Source organism: Oppia nitens, unplaced genomic scaffold, assembly GCF_028296485.1.
Source record: "Oppia nitens isolate AA-2021 unplaced genomic scaffold, nextdenovo-longstitch-racon4-pilon3 scaffold3_pilon_pilon_pilon, whole genome shotgun sequence".
Taxonomy (NCBI): Eukaryota; Metazoa; Arthropoda; class Arachnida; order Sarcoptiformes; family Oppiidae; genus Oppia; species Oppia nitens.
Genome location: NW_026533221.1, coordinates 9144673 through 9162145, shown reverse-complemented (window position 1 = coordinate 9162145; position 17473 = coordinate 9144673). Strand labels below are relative to the sequence as shown.

Here is a 17473-nt window from a genome sequence, read left to right as displayed (position 1 = left end):
TGTTAATAATGTAAGTTAACATTAAATTTAGAAATATATATTAAAAATAAATATTCTGTCAAACAGGTTAAAAATATATATCATTATTTATGTTATACATTATTTAATGGATTTATTGAACTTAATACCTGTTAATACTTATATATATAATTTACTCAATAAATATTTAATTGATAGTATTGAACTCTATCTTATTTTGACAATTTATTTGTGAATAATTTATTATTTGCATACAATTATCATATAATCCTTATATAATTTAATTAAATATCAAAACAAAATTTGGATAATTTTTCTAATAAATTATTAATATTATCACAATAACAAATGTATGTGAAAATGTATTTCTATTAAATTGATATTTAAAAAAACAGGTTCAAAGTCAAGGAAAACCACTTTTACTTTAAATTAGATGTTAATTATGTTTTGTATTTTTCCTAAAATTTCTTAAATATTATTATTATTATTCCACTAAATCTTGATTTTGTTTCTTTTCATTCACATTTTAAAACTTATTTTTTAAAATATCATATAAGTATAAATCATATTCTTATAAGTTATAGTGTACTACAGTATATAAATGGTGTTATTTGATAAAAATGTTAATAAATTTTACTATTATAAACGTAGTAAATATAAAATTTGAAATATGAATTATTTTATACTAATAATATAATTTTATATTAAAATTACATTTTATAAATAAATATATGATTTTTTGATTTTATAAATATAATTATATACTGTATTATTAAACAAAATCATTTAATTTTTTACTATTTTTATTTTTTATAATTTAAATTATTTGAAATGTTATTTTCAGACACTTTATGTTGCTATAATTTTTTAACAATACAAATATAACAATATAAATGTTGATAAATTATAAAAAATAATAATAAATAAATAATTTTTTATAAAAATACAGTATAATATTTTTCTTATACAGTATATTTGTTATTTAATTATCTATAATTTATGATTTAGTTATTATTTTTTATGTTTGTATTGTATAAAACATAAGAAATAAAATATGGATCATAATTTTATTAGTAATTACTGTAAATATCTAAATTATCATAAATGATAAAAAAAATTATATAAAATTATATTAAAGCGTTATCAAAATACACTACTTAATCAAATCAATTCAATAAATTATTGTATATAATAGTTAATCAAAAATTATGAAATTATAATTACCGTTAAAATTAATAATAAATTCATAAAAATTAATAAAATTTGATAATTACATATTCAAACAATATCAATATATAATATGATTTTGTTTATCTGTCATAAAATTATTTAAATTAATAATAAAGTTATAATAAAAACCAGTTAAGAATGCTAGAAAGCATTTTCAGAAAAAAAAATTAAATAGCATTGAAAACCATTAGTTTGTATAATTATAGCGGCTATATAATAACATATAAAAGTTTAAAAACTGGTCAAATATACATAAATTAAATATTGTTATGTATGGTAAAAATGATACAATATGACAAATTAAACTCAACTATAATCATGTGGGGATCAAATGAGTTAGTATGATAAAATATAATCAACTATAGTCATGCAGGGTATAAAATGACTCAGTATAACAAAATAAACTCAACTATAAGCATGTGGGGATCAAATGATTCAGTATAACAAAATAAACAACTATAATTATACTTTTGCCGCCATTTTTTAAAAATAATAATTTTGATCTATATCTTATTTTTTTGATTGATTGATTTGATTTGATTGATTTTTTCTTACTATTTATTTATTGATGCTCTATAACTCTAAATTCTAAACATTAAAATATACCTAAATTTTTTATACCTTTGCCGCCATTTTTGAAAAAATAAAAAAATTCTTCTGATATATTATATCATATTTTTGATGCTTTTTACAATTCTAAACGTTGAAAATTTTACCAAATTTTTTTACTTTGGCCGCCATTTTCTTTATGTTCCCGAAGAGATATCAAAATTTTAATGCATATTTTTATGCTTGTTTTTGATGCTTTATTCAAATCTATACTTAAATAAATTTTTCTTAAAATTTTTTTATCTTTGGCCGCCATTTTCTATATGTTCCCGAAGAGATAGACCATTTTTGATGCAACTTTTCAATACATTATTAGTAGTCCTCTAACCGAATCTGAAGTCAGAATTTCAAAATTCGAAAAATGAAATGCTACAGACAGACAGACTCAAAAAGCCATTATAGATTTCAGTAAACAAAACTTTTCAAGTTTTTTTGATTATATATTTTATTAGTTTATTAGATGAAAGCTTAGTCAGATTTTATCCTAATGTAAATACAGTATTAGTACAGTTAAAGTGCAAATTAAACAGTTATGTAATTTACTGTAGAGGTAATGGCTTTTTACGTTATTATTAATTGAGTATAAATATATCTAAACATTATTAACTAATTTTGTTTAACAAATATGTAAAATGCAATCTCACTATAAATAGTGTTAACATTTTCTTCAATAAACTAACGATTGCTTTGCACTAAATGAGTGCACTTTTAAATACATGCGTCGGAACACTATATGAAAACTATATAAACTAACTTTATTTTAGCTCAAAATCAAATTGTTTTTGAAAAGATTTAGAAAATAATTATTTCTATCATTATATTTAAGATTTATTTATAAGTTTATTTACTATATCAACAAAAATGCCAATTGATTTATATTTAATGAATCTGAGTCCTCCGTGTCGAGCGGTTCTCATGGGTATCAAACATCTTAAACTTGATGTCAATGTTAAGACAGTTAATCTCATGGCTGGCGAACATCTGAAGCCAGAGTTTTTGAAGCTAAACCCGGCGCATACCGTTCCCACACTTGTCGACAATGGCTTCTCATTGTGGGAAAGTCGGGCTATTTTACAATACTTGTTCTCGAAGTACGCGCACAACAGTCCTCTATATCCTACTGACCTCCAGAAGCGGGCAACGATTGATAAACTACTTAATTTTGATCTATCGCTAAATAGTTCAATATTTGGTGCAGTGGTTAGTAGTTTACATTTATTTAAATTTAGAAAAAAAATAATTTACAATTTGGACTAATATTCTAATAAATGTTTCATTTTTTTTATTTAAATACAAAGACTGGAAAAATATTTCGAGGAATAGAACCAACAGAACAGTCGATTACGACATTCAAGAATAATCTGAAACTATTGGAGACACTGATTGGTGACAATAAGTATGTGACGGGTAATGAGCTGACCATTGCTGACCTGTCTGTGTTGGCAACGCTTTCGTCACTTTTGGTAAACGATTTCAAAGATTTAGATGAAGTGCCAAAAGTTAAGGCATATAATGAACGACTGCAACGGGAACTTCCCTATTATGCCGAAGTGCATACCGGTGTCGCTGAGACACTCAAACAGTTTATTGCTTCCAAAAAGTAAATTTTCAGACAAACCTCTAATAAAGATATTCAAAACTAAAATTTTGATAAATTAATATTTTTATATTACAAAAAAATTATTTTGTATCAAAAATTAAATTTAAATAAAATTATTATTAGTTATAATAAATTTGTAATCTCATCTCTATATTAAATAATTAAATGAATATACATTATTTGTTTTTATGAAATATTTCCAAGGACATTTTTATACATGGTATTGACAAAAATTGTAATCATTTTTTATTAATAAAAATTACAAATAAGTATACTGTATATAGAAATTAAAAATTAGTAAAACAAATATAAATTATTTGATAATATCTACATAACTGCTACCTGTGCTCTCAATCATTATGGCCATAGAACTATATATGATGCCAATGAGTCCACCATCCCGTGCGGTGCATATGTTATTGAAACACCTGAACATTGCGTTTAAAATTAAAAATATTGATTTAAGAAATGGTCAACAATTTGATGCTGACTATGCAAAGGTATGTCCTCTAAAATGGTTGCTCTCAAACATTAATTATAGTTATAGATATGTTAGTTAATTAATAAATTATATACTTATAAAAACATTAATAAATTAGATAAATCCTGTGAAAAAAGTGCCCGCAATTGTCGACAACGGCTTCAATGTATGGGAAAGTCGGGCAATAATGCAATATCTATGTAACAAATACGCGCCAAACAGTAGTCTCTATCCCATTGATATTCATAAGCGTGCAATTGTTGACCGACTACTATATTTTGATACATTTTATTATCAATCACTTAGAGAAGCACTGGTATTATACAATTTAATAAATTATACTGTATTTTGCATCAATTACTATAATTATATTATCATTATACTGTATATAATTTTATAAATATAATTGTTTACAGATATTAAAAGTGGTGCGAAATGTTGATCCGACACCCTTTCAATTGACAAACTATAAGAACACTATTAAACAAATGGATCAATTAATTGGTGACAATAAATATCTGGCCGGCAATGAGCTCACCATAGCTGACATCTCGGCTTTGGCTACGAGTACTGTATTTTGTATCAATGATTTTGAGGATCTCAACGATAATGTGTCACATCTGAAGTCGTGGTACAACAGATTGTCTCATGAGTTGCCATACTTTGCTGAAGTAAACGAACCCGGAATTGCTTTATTTAAGAAATTTAATACCTCAGATGAATCATTTTATATTCATAATAAAAAATAGAAATTATAATTATTATTATAACTTTTATTATGTTAAACTAATTAATTATTTTGTTAAATTTAAATTTTAATATAAAATAAAAATTAATAAATTCTAATATAGAATTTTTATAAACATAGAAAATAAAATTTTATAAGATAAACATTTAAAAAAAATTTACATTGATGATTAATTTTAATTTAAAATATATTTAGTACAGTAAGTTTAGTTATGATTATTTAGTTATATTTATTTAAAATCATTTAACAATCCTATATGTATACTAAAAAATATATTTTGATAATCTATAAAATTAATATTTTAGTTTGCAATTATTTCCTATTTTAAATAATAAGATTAAGTTAAACTATGATTTCATTGATTATGTTGAACTAAATATTATAAAATATAAATTGTTTTATTGATTAACTGATCAATATCATATAAAAAACATTTTTTTTAAACAAATTAAATTATAGTTTAGCTTAAATTTGATTATGAAATTCATTTAAACTAATTTTAACATTTAATAAACATAAAAATACATATCAGTGGCAATTATTAATCAAAAATAATTGTCTTCAAGCAAAAAATCGGTGACGAATTTGGCAAACTGAGTGCTAAACTCTTGGTGTGTGATATGATCACCTGATTTGAATCGCTAGAGCCGGGAATAGGGATTTTTTTGGGTCAAAAATAGTGGATGTCCTGATGGTAATGGGTCCAAGTCTTGATGCAATTATTAAAAACATCACAATAGCTAATAAACAGATGTTATGCTAGTATTTGAATTGTCTTACAATACATAATATCCGGATATTGTTAACACATTATGGCAAATGTCGTACAAGTTATTGATATAATGATTGCATTGTTTATTCCAAAGGACTGGTAGCTCATTGTCATTGACTGATTCATATAAGGAATGTGTTTATGTTTTCCAAATGTCAATATCACGGGTACTGACATTCAGATAACAATTTTTTTAGACACCACATAACCATTACCGCCACAAATGACCAGTTTGTCAATACACGAGACATAATATAGTTTATGTCCATTAATTAGTGTTTGTCAAAAAAAAATAGAAATTTCTAAACTAATTGAAAAATTTCTAGAAAGTTTCTAAAAGAAATTTCTGTCTTTAGGATCCACATTTTAATTTAGTCAATAAACTAAACAACAAAAAAATACTAATTAATTTAATAAGATTTCAATTATAACATTTAGTAAAATTTTATATTTAGTTTAAAGAGTTGATAATCAATTGGCGCGCCGTTTCAAATAATTAGTTCAATAAAAATCACTGGCTTTTAGTGAATGGCTTAAAAATTTTTTGGGTTTACATAAACTATGCACATTGACCTTGAACATTTTGTTAGTTTTTTGATAATACAGTATATCCCAGTATAATTAATAATGGCTACTATACTGTAGTATACAGTGTATAGTATTTCAAACTTATTTTTAAGTACAAACTAAGTGCATGAATATCATTAAAAATTTTATCAAATATACAGTAATATAAACTACTACTACTAGACCCTAATATTACAAATAGTCGCCAATAATTATCAAACATTTGTTGTTTAATTAATTAAAGATTTCATTCACTGGCTGTAATTAACTGCAGTACTATTATATATAGACTTGTACTGTATATAAACTCATGTCAAACAATTGATAAATATTGTCATAAATTTTGATTAGTATTTTCATCAAAATTATTTTTAAATTTTATTTTTTTTGTGGAAATCATTTGTTAATTATATATTGAATTGTTAATTAAATAAAATGCCAATTGATTTGTATACAACACCTCTAAGCCCACCCGCGAGGGCCGTTCACATGACACTCAAGCGGCTTAATATCGACGCCAATATCATTGAAATAAATCTACAAAACGGCGATCATTTGAAACCCGAATTTCTTAAGGTATGAAACAATAAATTTGTTTAATTTGTTATATGATATGATATTATATAATAATTGAATGAATTGTTTGACCGATAGCTTAACCCTCAACATTGTGTACCATTCTTTGTCGACGACGGCTTTTCGTTGACTGAAAGTCGGGCAATAATGCAGTATTTAGTGTCCAAATATGCACCAAACAGTCCTCTCTATCCGACCGGTGATCTGAAAAAGAGAGCACATGTCGATCGGCTTCTCTATTACGATATGAGCGTTTGGTACGCCATTCGAGATAATATCGTAAGTTTCGCTGAAATATTAATCATATAAGAAATGATTTTCTAAACAGAATATTCTTATGTATTGAATGAACAGATGAACCCATTGTTTCGCGGAGAAGATCCGCACCCGAATGCTGTCAAGAATTATTACAATAACTTAAGTGTTTTGAATACATATATCGGTGATAACAAGTATGTGGCCGGAGATGAACTAACAATTGCTGATCTGTCGTTTTTGGCCTCATTGACAATGTTGTCGGTCAACGATTACAAAGACCTGGAAGACTATTCAAATGTTAAGCGATGGTTCAATCAATTGAAGAATGAGTTGCCATACTTTGATGAAATCAACGGCAAAGTACCTCAACTCATGAAAGAGTTGGCAAATAAACCCAAAAATTAATTTCTTTGAGATTGTTTGACATTATTTTATTCATTTTATTATTTATATGTAATCTTTATTAATATTATAATTAATAATAAATATTTTCATTAATATGTACTTTAATTGTTTCATTTTAAATATTTATAGTATTACTGTACTAATACTGTAGTCAGAAAAATACTTATAATTAATATTATATTATTATAATACTACTTACAAATTACATAATCCACTCAAACTCAAAAAATTATAATATCAATATTTAATAAGATTATTAAAAATTAATTAATTAATTAATTAGATTTTTGTGATATAATTTTTGTAATTTACATAATCAATTCTACATTTAAATGTACATAAATTTATTTTGCCAATTATTACTACCGGTAATGTTATATCTAAATTTATAACTTAATATAACTGCATAATCATAGTTTGATAGATTGACAAATAATTTGCATTATTTAACTTTGATATAAAAATATCTATATTAATAATACAATAACAATACTACCATTTAGGATGATTTGCTAAATTGAAGGCCATTAATAACAATCAGTAAATAATACTGTATAGTAATAATTTTTATATTTACCGTATAACCGCACACATAGCCCCCTGACAAATTTTTAAAATTTAAAAATTAACTTTTGGTATGGGGGCTATATAATCATTGAACTATATGTCAAGTCGTGGGGCAAGAAACGATTGGGTGAAGGGGTAATTTGTAAGACTGGTCTATTACAATCAGAAACCATTAATGGCCAGTTTATAGCAATTATTGTCGAGATAGTTAAAATTAAATTACTTCAATAGTGGAGGTATTTGATAATTCATTAAAATCAACATTTATTAAATAATATAATAGTATATCTCACTTATTGCCACATATTATCACATATAGCCCCTGATGGCCAGGGGAGACTATATGCGCGGTTTTACGGTAGTTATATAAGTTATAATATTTGCCTTTTCTAATGAAATATCATAAATAGCTTTTGTTGCTAATTTATAACATTTTATTAATATATAACTGTACAGTTGATACCCATATTACCAATACATATATTAATATAAACCAGACATATATTAATCTACTAGTGATAAGATATTAGGGAATTGCCTAAACTACCTAAACATACATTAAAAAATAGATTATTGTTATTAATCGTAAATATTATTTAATAAGTAGAGGATATCAATTGTGAGCCACTCCTTAACTATAGATTATTTTTTTAACAGTAGTTTGGTTTCAGTATTTAAACCGTATACAGTATTTTAAATTTGTTAAATTGTTTTGTGGTTAACTAATAATAAGCAATAATAATTAAAATGACAATTGATTTGTATTTTCTGCAACTGAGTCCACCGGCCCGAGCGGTGCTCATGACATGCAAACAGTTAGGTATTGACGTAAATGTTATTAATCTAGACTTTATTAAAGGGGAACACCTTTCGCCTGAATACGTAAAGGTATTGTTAATTGATAATTAATTAGACAATGTTTATATTAATTTATAACTATTTACTTAATTAGATAAATTAAATATAATTAATTACATTCAATAATAAGATTACATATATGTTTATTGTTTAGCTAAACCCGGCCCATCAGGTGCCTACTATTGTGGACAACGAGTTTGTTCTCTATGAAAGTCGGGCTATTATGCAATACCTGTGTAACAAATATGAACCCAACGGTGCTCTATATCCAAGTGAACCGAAAAAACGAGCTCTTGTTGATCGTTGGCTTAATACAGATATGTCTTATTTCATGGCTAACAGAGACCGATATGTACAGTACTTTACATATTAGATATAAGAAGATATACTGTAATTAATTTTTTATTAATGAATATTTGTGTTTTGGATATATTGTAGGCATTGAAAATAGTTAGAGGTATAGAACCAACTGAGCAAACATTCAAAACATTTGAGACAACACTGAAACTTTTGGACCAACTAATTGGTGACAACAAATACTTAGCCGGTGACCAATTAACCATTGCTGACCTGTCTGTGTTGGCCTCAACAACATTATTGGCAATCAATGATTACGTGGATTTTGATGACCATCCGAACCTAAAGAGATGGTTTGAAACATTGGCCAATGAGTTGCCGTATTTCGATGAAATCAATCAAAATATTGGTCAGAAATTTAAAGAGTTGGGTGAGGCTATCAAAAGTCAGACTAATAAGTAATCATTGAAATACAGAAAATATCAAATTTTTGAAAAAATACTATTAATGAGAATAATGAAAAATGATTGCAATAAAATTGAATAAAATATATTAATATTTAATTTAATTAATATAAAAAGTTAAATAGATACAAATCATAAAATTTGAATTTATTTAGTTAACAAAATAAATATTTATAAATATACAGTATATTAATAACATTATTGTAAGTATTGTTATATATGTAATATTTTAGCTCGTATTAACCCATTTCCCTTATTTAAAATATTTTATAAAATCCGGAAAATTGTGAATTGATTAGACATTAATTATAATTACTAATAATTGTCTTCAAGCAAAAAATTGGTGACCATTTTGTTAAACTCTTCACTAAACTCTTGATGTATGTTATGAGAACCCGATTTGAATCGATATAATCGCGAATCGGCTATTGTTTTGCACAAAAACAGTGGGTGCTCTAATGGTAATGGATCCAAATCACCGTGCAATACTTAAAAACATAACAATAACTAATTAAAAAAAATGTTAAGTTATTATTTGAATTGTTATACCAAATGTAGGAGACATTATATTATGAACTTGATTGCGGCAAATATCGTCCAAATTATTGATATAATGGTCACAATGTTTATTCCAGAGCACAGGTAGTTCATTACCATAGACTGCTTCATAAAAATAACGTGTTTGTGGGTTCCAAATACGGATATCACGGATGGCATTTATAACACGCTTTTCTTGTGACACCACATAAGCATTACCGCCCCAAATGACCAGTTTGTCAATACTCGAGGCATAGTTGATGGCCATTAATAATCCAGTCTTAGCCCCGTCACTCCAACCCAATACCGAATAATAATTATAACCTAATTGTGACATCAATTTTGCTGCCATATGTGCGTCGCGTTTGTATACATCACTATCGTATAATCGTTGAGGTGGTCTACTAAAGCCATAGCCGGGTGGGTCCCATGCAATCATTGTAAACAGATTTTTATCCAAACCCTTATCATTTGATAATTGAATACTAAAATCTGTACGACTTGTGCCTTGTTTTAAATTAATAATTAAAGTGTAGTTATAATGAAATGAGTTTGAATGTCAAAATCATTATCAAGTTTTTAGTAGACCTACCTATACCCCCTGGTAACAATAATAGCACTCTGGGTCCTGTACCAACTTTTTCATAATGTATTTTAACTCCATCCACATCAACAAACTGACCCAATATTGAAATATTCATTGTTAGACAAAAAAAAATAATATTTGATAATTGTATTATATTAATAATTTATAAAAATATTTAGAAAAAATATTATATCAATTAGATTTACCAATTCCTATCTGCACAATATTTTATTGTAATAGTTAAAAATCACATATATATATAAATTTTAGTAATTATGTGGTAAATCCAAAATCATAATTAAATAAATTTTTTGTATAAACTGATATTTTCCTCGTAATTTTCTCAATTTAAAACTTATATTAAATTATATTAAATAAGTAAAATATTATATAATAAAATTATTTCTACAAAAAAATGTTTTTTTTGTGAATAGTCAATGACTTAAAAATGATTTAAATTTTTTAAATATGATTAGCACATAATGTACTAGATGCAAATGTTGTCAAATAAGTTAAAAAATTATAAATATATACATGTATATTACAATTTAAATTGTAAAATATTATTAAATTGGGTTTTTAATAAATATAATATAATTTATATTATCTTAATAAATAATATACAGTATGTAGTAATTTAATAAAATATTATAATAAATAAATATATATATTTCCAGTATTAGATTATGTTAATTAAATCAAAATTAGACAAATAATTAGTTTTTAACCAAACATGAAACCCATAGATTTAGTCATACGATTGGCCTGTCTTTGCCATAACCTCAACATATCGATGGATTGTTTAACAACAGGTATACCTCCCGTTTCCATCATTGTCTTGAACTGATTGTTCACGTCATACACCATATCCTGCAAATGCGCCAAATTTTCGCCAATAAAGCCAAACATTCCCTGATCTTCGTCTTTATTATTCATTATGTTATCAATACTCGACTCGTTATCACTCTGTTTCTCCTTCAATATCATTGACAATGATTTACAGTTTACGATGTCATTGATGGTAATCAATGTTAATAATAAAGTCATTAAACAAATATTTTTAATGTTCAAATAAAACATTATTTTTATTAAATTTTTTAAATTATTATTTTAAGTAATATTATCAAAATATATCGTTTTTCAAGTAATTACTATTATTGTTTAACATTTGTAACAATAATAGCGTTAATTTATTTATACTATTATTTATAATTGTAAAAAAATAGAATTTTAATAATTAGATAATGTGGGCAAATATTTATGTCAAATAATAAAATATAATTACCTAAAAATCTAAAAAATTATAATTAAACCAATAAAACACTAATTAATATTTTTATACAAACTTATCTTAATTTAATTATATTTTAATATATTTGTTAAAAATTATCAGATTGACATAAAATAATAGATAATTAAAATTAAACTCCTCAAACATTTATAGATATTGATTATGTTCAAGCAATATTTAATAAATAAATAAATTTATTGTCATTAAAAATGGGGTCATACTGTAGATTGTACTACAGTATTATATTCAGCACATAATTGTATGTTATTTATTAATTTAATTTATTTCTAAATTTTAAATCTATTAGTTTTATGTTTTCTTTTATTTGAAAATTACTAACTTTAGTATTTTCCATACATTAAAAATAATTTTAAATATTTAATATGTAAAGTTTGATTTTTTAATCATCTTAAAATTATAAATCATCTTAAAGTAGTTTGTAAATAAAATTATTACAATAGCTATTTGATATATTAATGATTTTATAATAAATATAATATTTTATCATTAATGATTCACTACAATGTCATTTATATTTAGTATATGATTACATTTTATATATTAATTATATTATAGAAAAGAGTTATTTTTCTTTGCAAACTTGTTTGTAAAAATTTTATTATTACTATTTTTTTTATTAAGCTATAGATTATAAACAAAAAAAAATCAAATAAAATATTATTTAAATATTCTATTAATTATCATAAAAATATTATATATTAAGAAATATTTCAGCTAAATATACAAATTTATCATAAGAAACAAAATGTTTAACTTATTAATATATTTTCAAGTTTGTTAACTCGTTAGTTATATTATTATGTTAATGTATAACATTAACTGTAAAGTATTTATAATAAAAACTAATTGAATCCTAAAGTTTTTATTATTAACAAACAATTTCTCTGTGAATCCGATCGCAAAAAGGAAGTGATATTATATGCAAACAAAAAGGAAATTAATTTAAACAAACCATTTGTTTTCAAAATTAGTGTTTTTATATCATATTCTTTATATTAGATACATTGTAAAAGTTTATAAAATTGAATAAAATAATAATAATATTTAAATTTGATTTAATATAATTAAATTACTTTAATATTTATTATATTTATTTTAAAATCATTCAAATTCATATTAATCAATATTTGTAAGAATAACTATAAATTATAGTTATTTTTAAGATTATGATTATGTTCTCAAAAATAAGTATTAATTGTCAATAAAATTTTAACAATATTAATGCTACAAAAAAATATATTGTGTAGTTATTTTAAAAAATGCAAATTTTAATAATGTCATCAATTAGTAAAACCTAATTTTTCTAACTGTTATTTAACAATCAGTAAATTTTATATGTTGTGCAACACATATAACAACCAGTATTGTGAATAAAATAATAATTAAAATCATTTCTCATAATTAACCAAAACCAACACAACAATTGATAATTTAATGTCTTTATATTATAATTTAATTAATTCCTATTTTCAATGTGAGAACTATATTACAGTTATAATAAATTAAATTTTCATCGATAATAAATGTCAAATTAAATTAACTTTTTTGTTGTTGGTTAGTGTGTATGTGTATTGTGTACTGAATGTAAAATCTTAAGCAATATCTTTTTATATTTTGAAAAATGTTATTAAAATATAAAAAAATAGTTTACACAATTTTTTTCACAATGTTATTATTATTATTTGTTATTGTTATTATAGTAATGTAGTGAATGATTTCAATTCATAACTTGAAGGCTATGAGTGCTACAATCGATGTGATGTTTAGATTTTCAGTGATATACCAGTTGTATCACTAAAGATAATAATATAAACTTTTAAATAATAATTTTTAAATAATTTGCTTGATTGCTCTTCTAGTTATTTTTTAGCAAACATTTATTGTAATATTTTGTATTATGTTAACTATCTTTTTTTAAAAAAAATATGTCTACATTTTTTGAGATATCAATTAATAAATTACTAAAAATATATTTGAAAGCATTAAGTTTTTAAAATATTTAAAAAAAAATAGTTTAAACAATATTTTTGTGAATATATGTATCTTTTTAAATACTAAAATCATCTTATAAATATGTGAGCTAGAGTTAGATTTTTATTATTAAAAATTGTTAAATTTATTTTACTCGAACATTTATTAATATTTATGTTAATATTATTTATTTTTTATTATTTTATTTGCATATATATATATATTTCTAATTTTTAAATTTAATTTAATGTTATAAAATTTAAATTAATATATACAAAACTTAATATTATAATATAATATAATATACTGTTAAATTATGTATAATGAAAATAATAATTTCCCTACAATTAATTGATTTACCATGTGCGTATATGTCATTAAAATTTTTATATTGATTATTTCATTTTAAAAATATTCAACTATTAATTTACAATGAATAAAATATAATAAACTAATATCTGCAGTGTTATTGAATATGACTGAAAGTAATAATTACTTATTATTTTTATTATAACTATCACAATAATAACAATACTTATTATTAAAATAATAAACATAATTATAAAAATGCGATTTTATATTTGCATTTTCAAACAATTTCTAAAACGCTATATTAGTATCAAACTAATGGGTCGACGTAAACCGTACTTTATATTTATTATATTATTTGGATTTTATTTAATTTTTAATAATATTTCTAAATCATCATTGGATAATAGGTATGTATTTTAAAAAAAGCTATTTAAATTTATTTTAAAAATAATTTATATAATTAGAACTTACGATTTCCATATAAATAGTTTTGTATAAAATTATTTTTTATAAGTTTTTTTATAGTTTTATTAATATATTTATAATGTTTTTATATTGTACTTGTTTATAATAAAATGCTAATTAAATATTAATGATTAAAAAATTTGAATTTTTATTATCAAAATAGATCTTCAATAACTTCATCAACAGTCAAATCCAAAGTTTCAACAGATAATAGTGATTCATATAATTCATTGCCAATGAGTCCATCCATAACCACTATTTCCAGTCATTTAAACAATGATACTTTAAATTATATTATTAATACAGATTTATGTAAACTTATTGAGTGGCCACTGTTTGACGCCGAGACGCGGCCACTGTTTCGCAATCATAGCGGACGACGTGTTAAATGTCGATCATCTGATGTGCAGTTATTTCAAGTTAAACGGATCCACAAAACGATGGTCAGCATTGACTACTTGGCTACCGAAAAACCAAAGCCAGAGTGCTATATATTTGAATTGAAACGCAAGAGAGGAATGGACTCAAAAGTATTTTATGGATCAAAGATAGGTCCCATTAATAACTACTTCAATGTGACCACCGATACTGATGCCGTCCGTGTTGAGTGTTATCGGAAGACAACTAAAAAATTGTCGAAAAAAGCTCAGACAGAGATAGCCGTCAAATACAAAGTGTTTGACCAAATTGTACCATTGATTCCGGCCCGCAGTCTAAACACAAAAAACTCGGGAACAGTACGTCAAGACATACCTAATGTACTTATGTTGGGCATAGACTCGATCTCTTGGCTCAACTTTAAACGACATTTTAGTCTCACGAAAACGTTGGCCGAACGCTACGGGTTTTATCCAATATATGGCTATAATAAGATCGGTGACAATACTTTCCCAAATTTGATGGCTATATTAACCGGTAATTTCTATGATCACTATTGGAATGAATCCATGAGAGACACCAAATATTTTGATGACTTGCCATTCATATGGAAAGAGTTTGCCAAACAAAATCTGATGACCGCTTTCATTGAGGACTTACCGCGATATTCACTGTTTAACTTTAACCGCAAAGGTTTTATTGACGCGCCTACCGATTACTATCTGAGACCGATCTCATTGGCTATTAATCAACAGCTTAAGAGATACTGCTATAAAAATCAGATGGAGATTGAGGTAACCTTTTATTAGTAACTATTATTAAATAAAAGATTTATAATTATATGATTTGTTGTTAAATATGTCACAGTTTTACTATAATTATACCTACGATTTGATCAATGCTTTGACACAACGGCAACAAAATTATTTTGCTTTTATATTTATGGCACATCTGACTCATAATAACGCTAATTATGCCGGTTATGCTGATCTACCACTATATGCATTACTACATAAGCTATTTGATCAAAACCTAATGGAAAACACAATTTTGTTTTTGTTTTCCGATCACGGCATCAGATTTGGCAAAATAAGATCAACGGCATCGGGAATGCTAGAGGAAAGGTTACCGTTTCTCTACGTTTACATACCTGAGCACTACAAGACCACTAGTATTGATCACAATCTGGTGGTCAACTCACATCGACTCACTTCACCGTTTGATATTTATGCCACACTAATGCATATCACCAGAGGTATACCCAATTAATTTATTAAATTTATTACTAATTTTCTTAACTATTTCTGGTGTCAGGCAAACCTATACCCAATCTAAGTCACGGTCGTTCATTATTTGATGAGATCCCAATGAATAGGAGCTGTCAAAGTGAACAAATATCGGAACACTGGTGTACATGTACTCAACGTAACCAACTGTCCACTTATGGCAACATTACATATATCGGAAATTTTATTGTTAGCGAAGTAAACCGACTTTTGAAACCAGTGGCCAAACGGTGTCATAAATTGTGGTTAAATAAGATTCATTTGGCCTACGAGTCGCCAATAGCTGATAAAAAGCCATATGAGAGGCAGTACTTGCTAAGAGTCAGTGTTGAGCCCAGTTATGCTATATTTGAAGCCACTGTACGCAAAATGTTTGGCAAATTGCGAGTAATGGGTGATATATCCCGCATCAATAAGTATGGCACACAATCCCAGTGTATAGATAACTCGTATCTACAAAAATATTGTTTTTGTTAGACTCATAATTACTCTAACTATCAGCTTATCTGTGATATATTTATTACTTTATAACAAATTTTATTTACAGTATAGACTTTATAAAATATAGTAAACAATATTATGATTTGTACAATAATAATTATTGTAAAAACATTTATTTATTTTTTAAAAAAATTTATTAATTATATTTTAGTGCAATTAATGTATTTTAATTTAATTTAAATTTGATTTAATACGGAATTATTTTTATAAAAATATACACTATATTACAAAAGTTTATTATAAAAACATTTATATATCTATATTTTTATTTGTCATTTAGAAAGCATTAATATTCAATTTATATTATACAACATATTAAATAATTTATAAATAAAAATATACATTAAAAAGTGATTTATTAAGTAGTAAAATATTTATCCAAATTTGAGATATACTACAGAGAGTCTTAAACAGCGATGATAGCGGCGATGCTATTAATTTCAAATATCTGGTCAACAATGACTTGGATTTAAAATTACTATTTAGTAATTATTTTTAAAAAATTATAAATTACAGTAAAATTTTAATATAATTTTATCTTATAATTCACATTAACTCTTTTAATGGCTATTTAGTTAAGTTACTTAGAAATTGTAAAAATCAAAAAATGAAAATTTGTAATAATTAGTATGAAATAACTTTACAATATTAAATAAAAACTACCATTACTTAAAAAATGATAATATTGTAGTACATAATAATAATTAAATTTTA

General features: G+C 24.5%; 4 protein-coding genes across 4 annotated transcripts; 3 read left to right on the top strand and 1 right to left on the bottom strand.

Annotated features, from left to right (window-relative positions):
- The first annotated feature begins 2591 nt into the window (after positions 1-2591).
- Positions 2592-5604, top strand: LOC128958178 (uncharacterized). The gene is made up of 6 exons (XM_054303993.1): positions 2592-3018; positions 3117-3419; positions 3775-3918; positions 4018-4215; positions 4316-4626; positions 5514-5604. The coding sequence occupies exons 1-6, from the start codon at positions 2680-2682 to the stop codon at positions 5602-5604; spliced, it is 1386 nt and encodes a 461-aa protein (XP_054159968.1). The 5' UTR covers positions 2592-2679.
- Positions 5605-6158: 554 nt separating this feature from the next.
- On the top strand, positions 6159-9473 carry LOC128958177 (uncharacterized). The gene is made up of 8 exons (XM_054303992.1): positions 6159-6562; positions 6641-6841; positions 6917-7210; positions 7898-7999; positions 8112-8150; positions 8528-8680; positions 8805-9002; positions 9089-9473. The coding sequence occupies exons 1-8, from the start codon at positions 6422-6424 to the stop codon at positions 9407-9409; spliced, it is 1449 nt and encodes a 482-aa protein (XP_054159967.1). The 5' UTR covers positions 6159-6421; the 3' UTR covers positions 9410-9473.
- A 253-nt stretch (positions 9474-9726) lies between these two features.
- Positions 9727-10649, bottom strand: LOC128958176 (valacyclovir hydrolase-like). The gene is made up of 3 exons (XM_054303991.1): positions 10541-10649; positions 9961-10455; positions 9727-9899 (listed from the first exon to the last, which is right to left on the bottom strand). Exons 1-3 carry the CDS (start codon positions 10647-10649, stop codon positions 9727-9729), a joined length of 777 nt encoding a protein of 258 aa, XP_054159966.1.
- A 4222-nt stretch (positions 10650-14871) lies between these two features.
- Positions 14872-16735, top strand: LOC128958398 (uncharacterized). Its single transcript, XM_054304246.1, has 3 exons — positions 14872-15766; positions 15840-16227; positions 16287-16735. Exons 1-3 carry the CDS (start codon positions 15035-15037, stop codon positions 16733-16735), a joined length of 1569 nt encoding a protein of 522 aa, XP_054160221.1. The 5' UTR covers positions 14872-15034.
- The last annotated feature ends 738 nt before the right edge of the window (positions 16736-17473 follow it).

Bases quoted from the DNA above. Each gene is read 5' to 3' on its own strand.
- LOC128958177 (XM_054303992.1), top strand. From the start codon at position 6,422: ATGCCAATTGATTTGTATACAACACCTCTAAGCCCACCCGCGAGGGCC. The intron at 8,151-8,527 runs GTAGTTATATAA...TAATAATAAGCA, and splicing joins ACTATATGCGCGGTTTTACG to ATAATAATTAAAATGACAAT. The intron at 8,681-8,804 runs GTATTGTTAATT...TTTATTGTTTAG, and splicing joins TTTCGCCTGAATACGTAAAG to CTAAACCCGGCCCATCAGGT.
- LOC128958398 (XM_054304246.1), top strand. From the start codon at position 15,035: ATGGTCAGCATTGACTACTTGGCTACCGAAAAACCAAAGCCAGAGTGC. The intron at 15,767-15,839 runs GTAACCTTTTAT...AATATGTCACAG, and splicing joins AAAATCAGATGGAGATTGAG to TTTTACTATAATTATACCTA. The intron at 16,228-16,286 runs GTATACCCAATT...TTCTGGTGTCAG, and splicing joins ACTAATGCATATCACCAGAG to GCAAACCTATACCCAATCTA.
- LOC128958178 (XM_054303993.1), top strand. From the start codon at position 2,680: ATGCCAATTGATTTATATTTAATGAATCTGAGTCCTCCGTGTCGAGCG. The intron at 3,420-3,774 runs TAAATTTTCAGA...GTGCTCTCAATC, and splicing joins AGTTTATTGCTTCCAAAAAG to ATTATGGCCATAGAACTATA. The intron at 3,919-4,017 runs GTATGTCCTCTA...TTAATAAATTAG, and splicing joins TTGATGCTGACTATGCAAAG to ATAAATCCTGTGAAAAAAGT.
- LOC128958176 (XM_054303991.1), bottom strand. From the start codon at position 10,649: ATGAATATTTCAATATTGGGTCAGTTTGTTGATGTGGATGGAGTTAAA. The intron at 10,456-10,540 runs GTAGGTCTACTA...ATTTAAAACAAG, and splicing joins ATTGTTACCAGGGGGTATAG to GCACAAGTCGTACAGATTTT. The intron at 9,900-9,960 runs GTATAACAATTC...TATGTTTTTAAG, and splicing joins TATAATGTCTCCTACATTTG to TATTGCACGGTGATTTGGAT.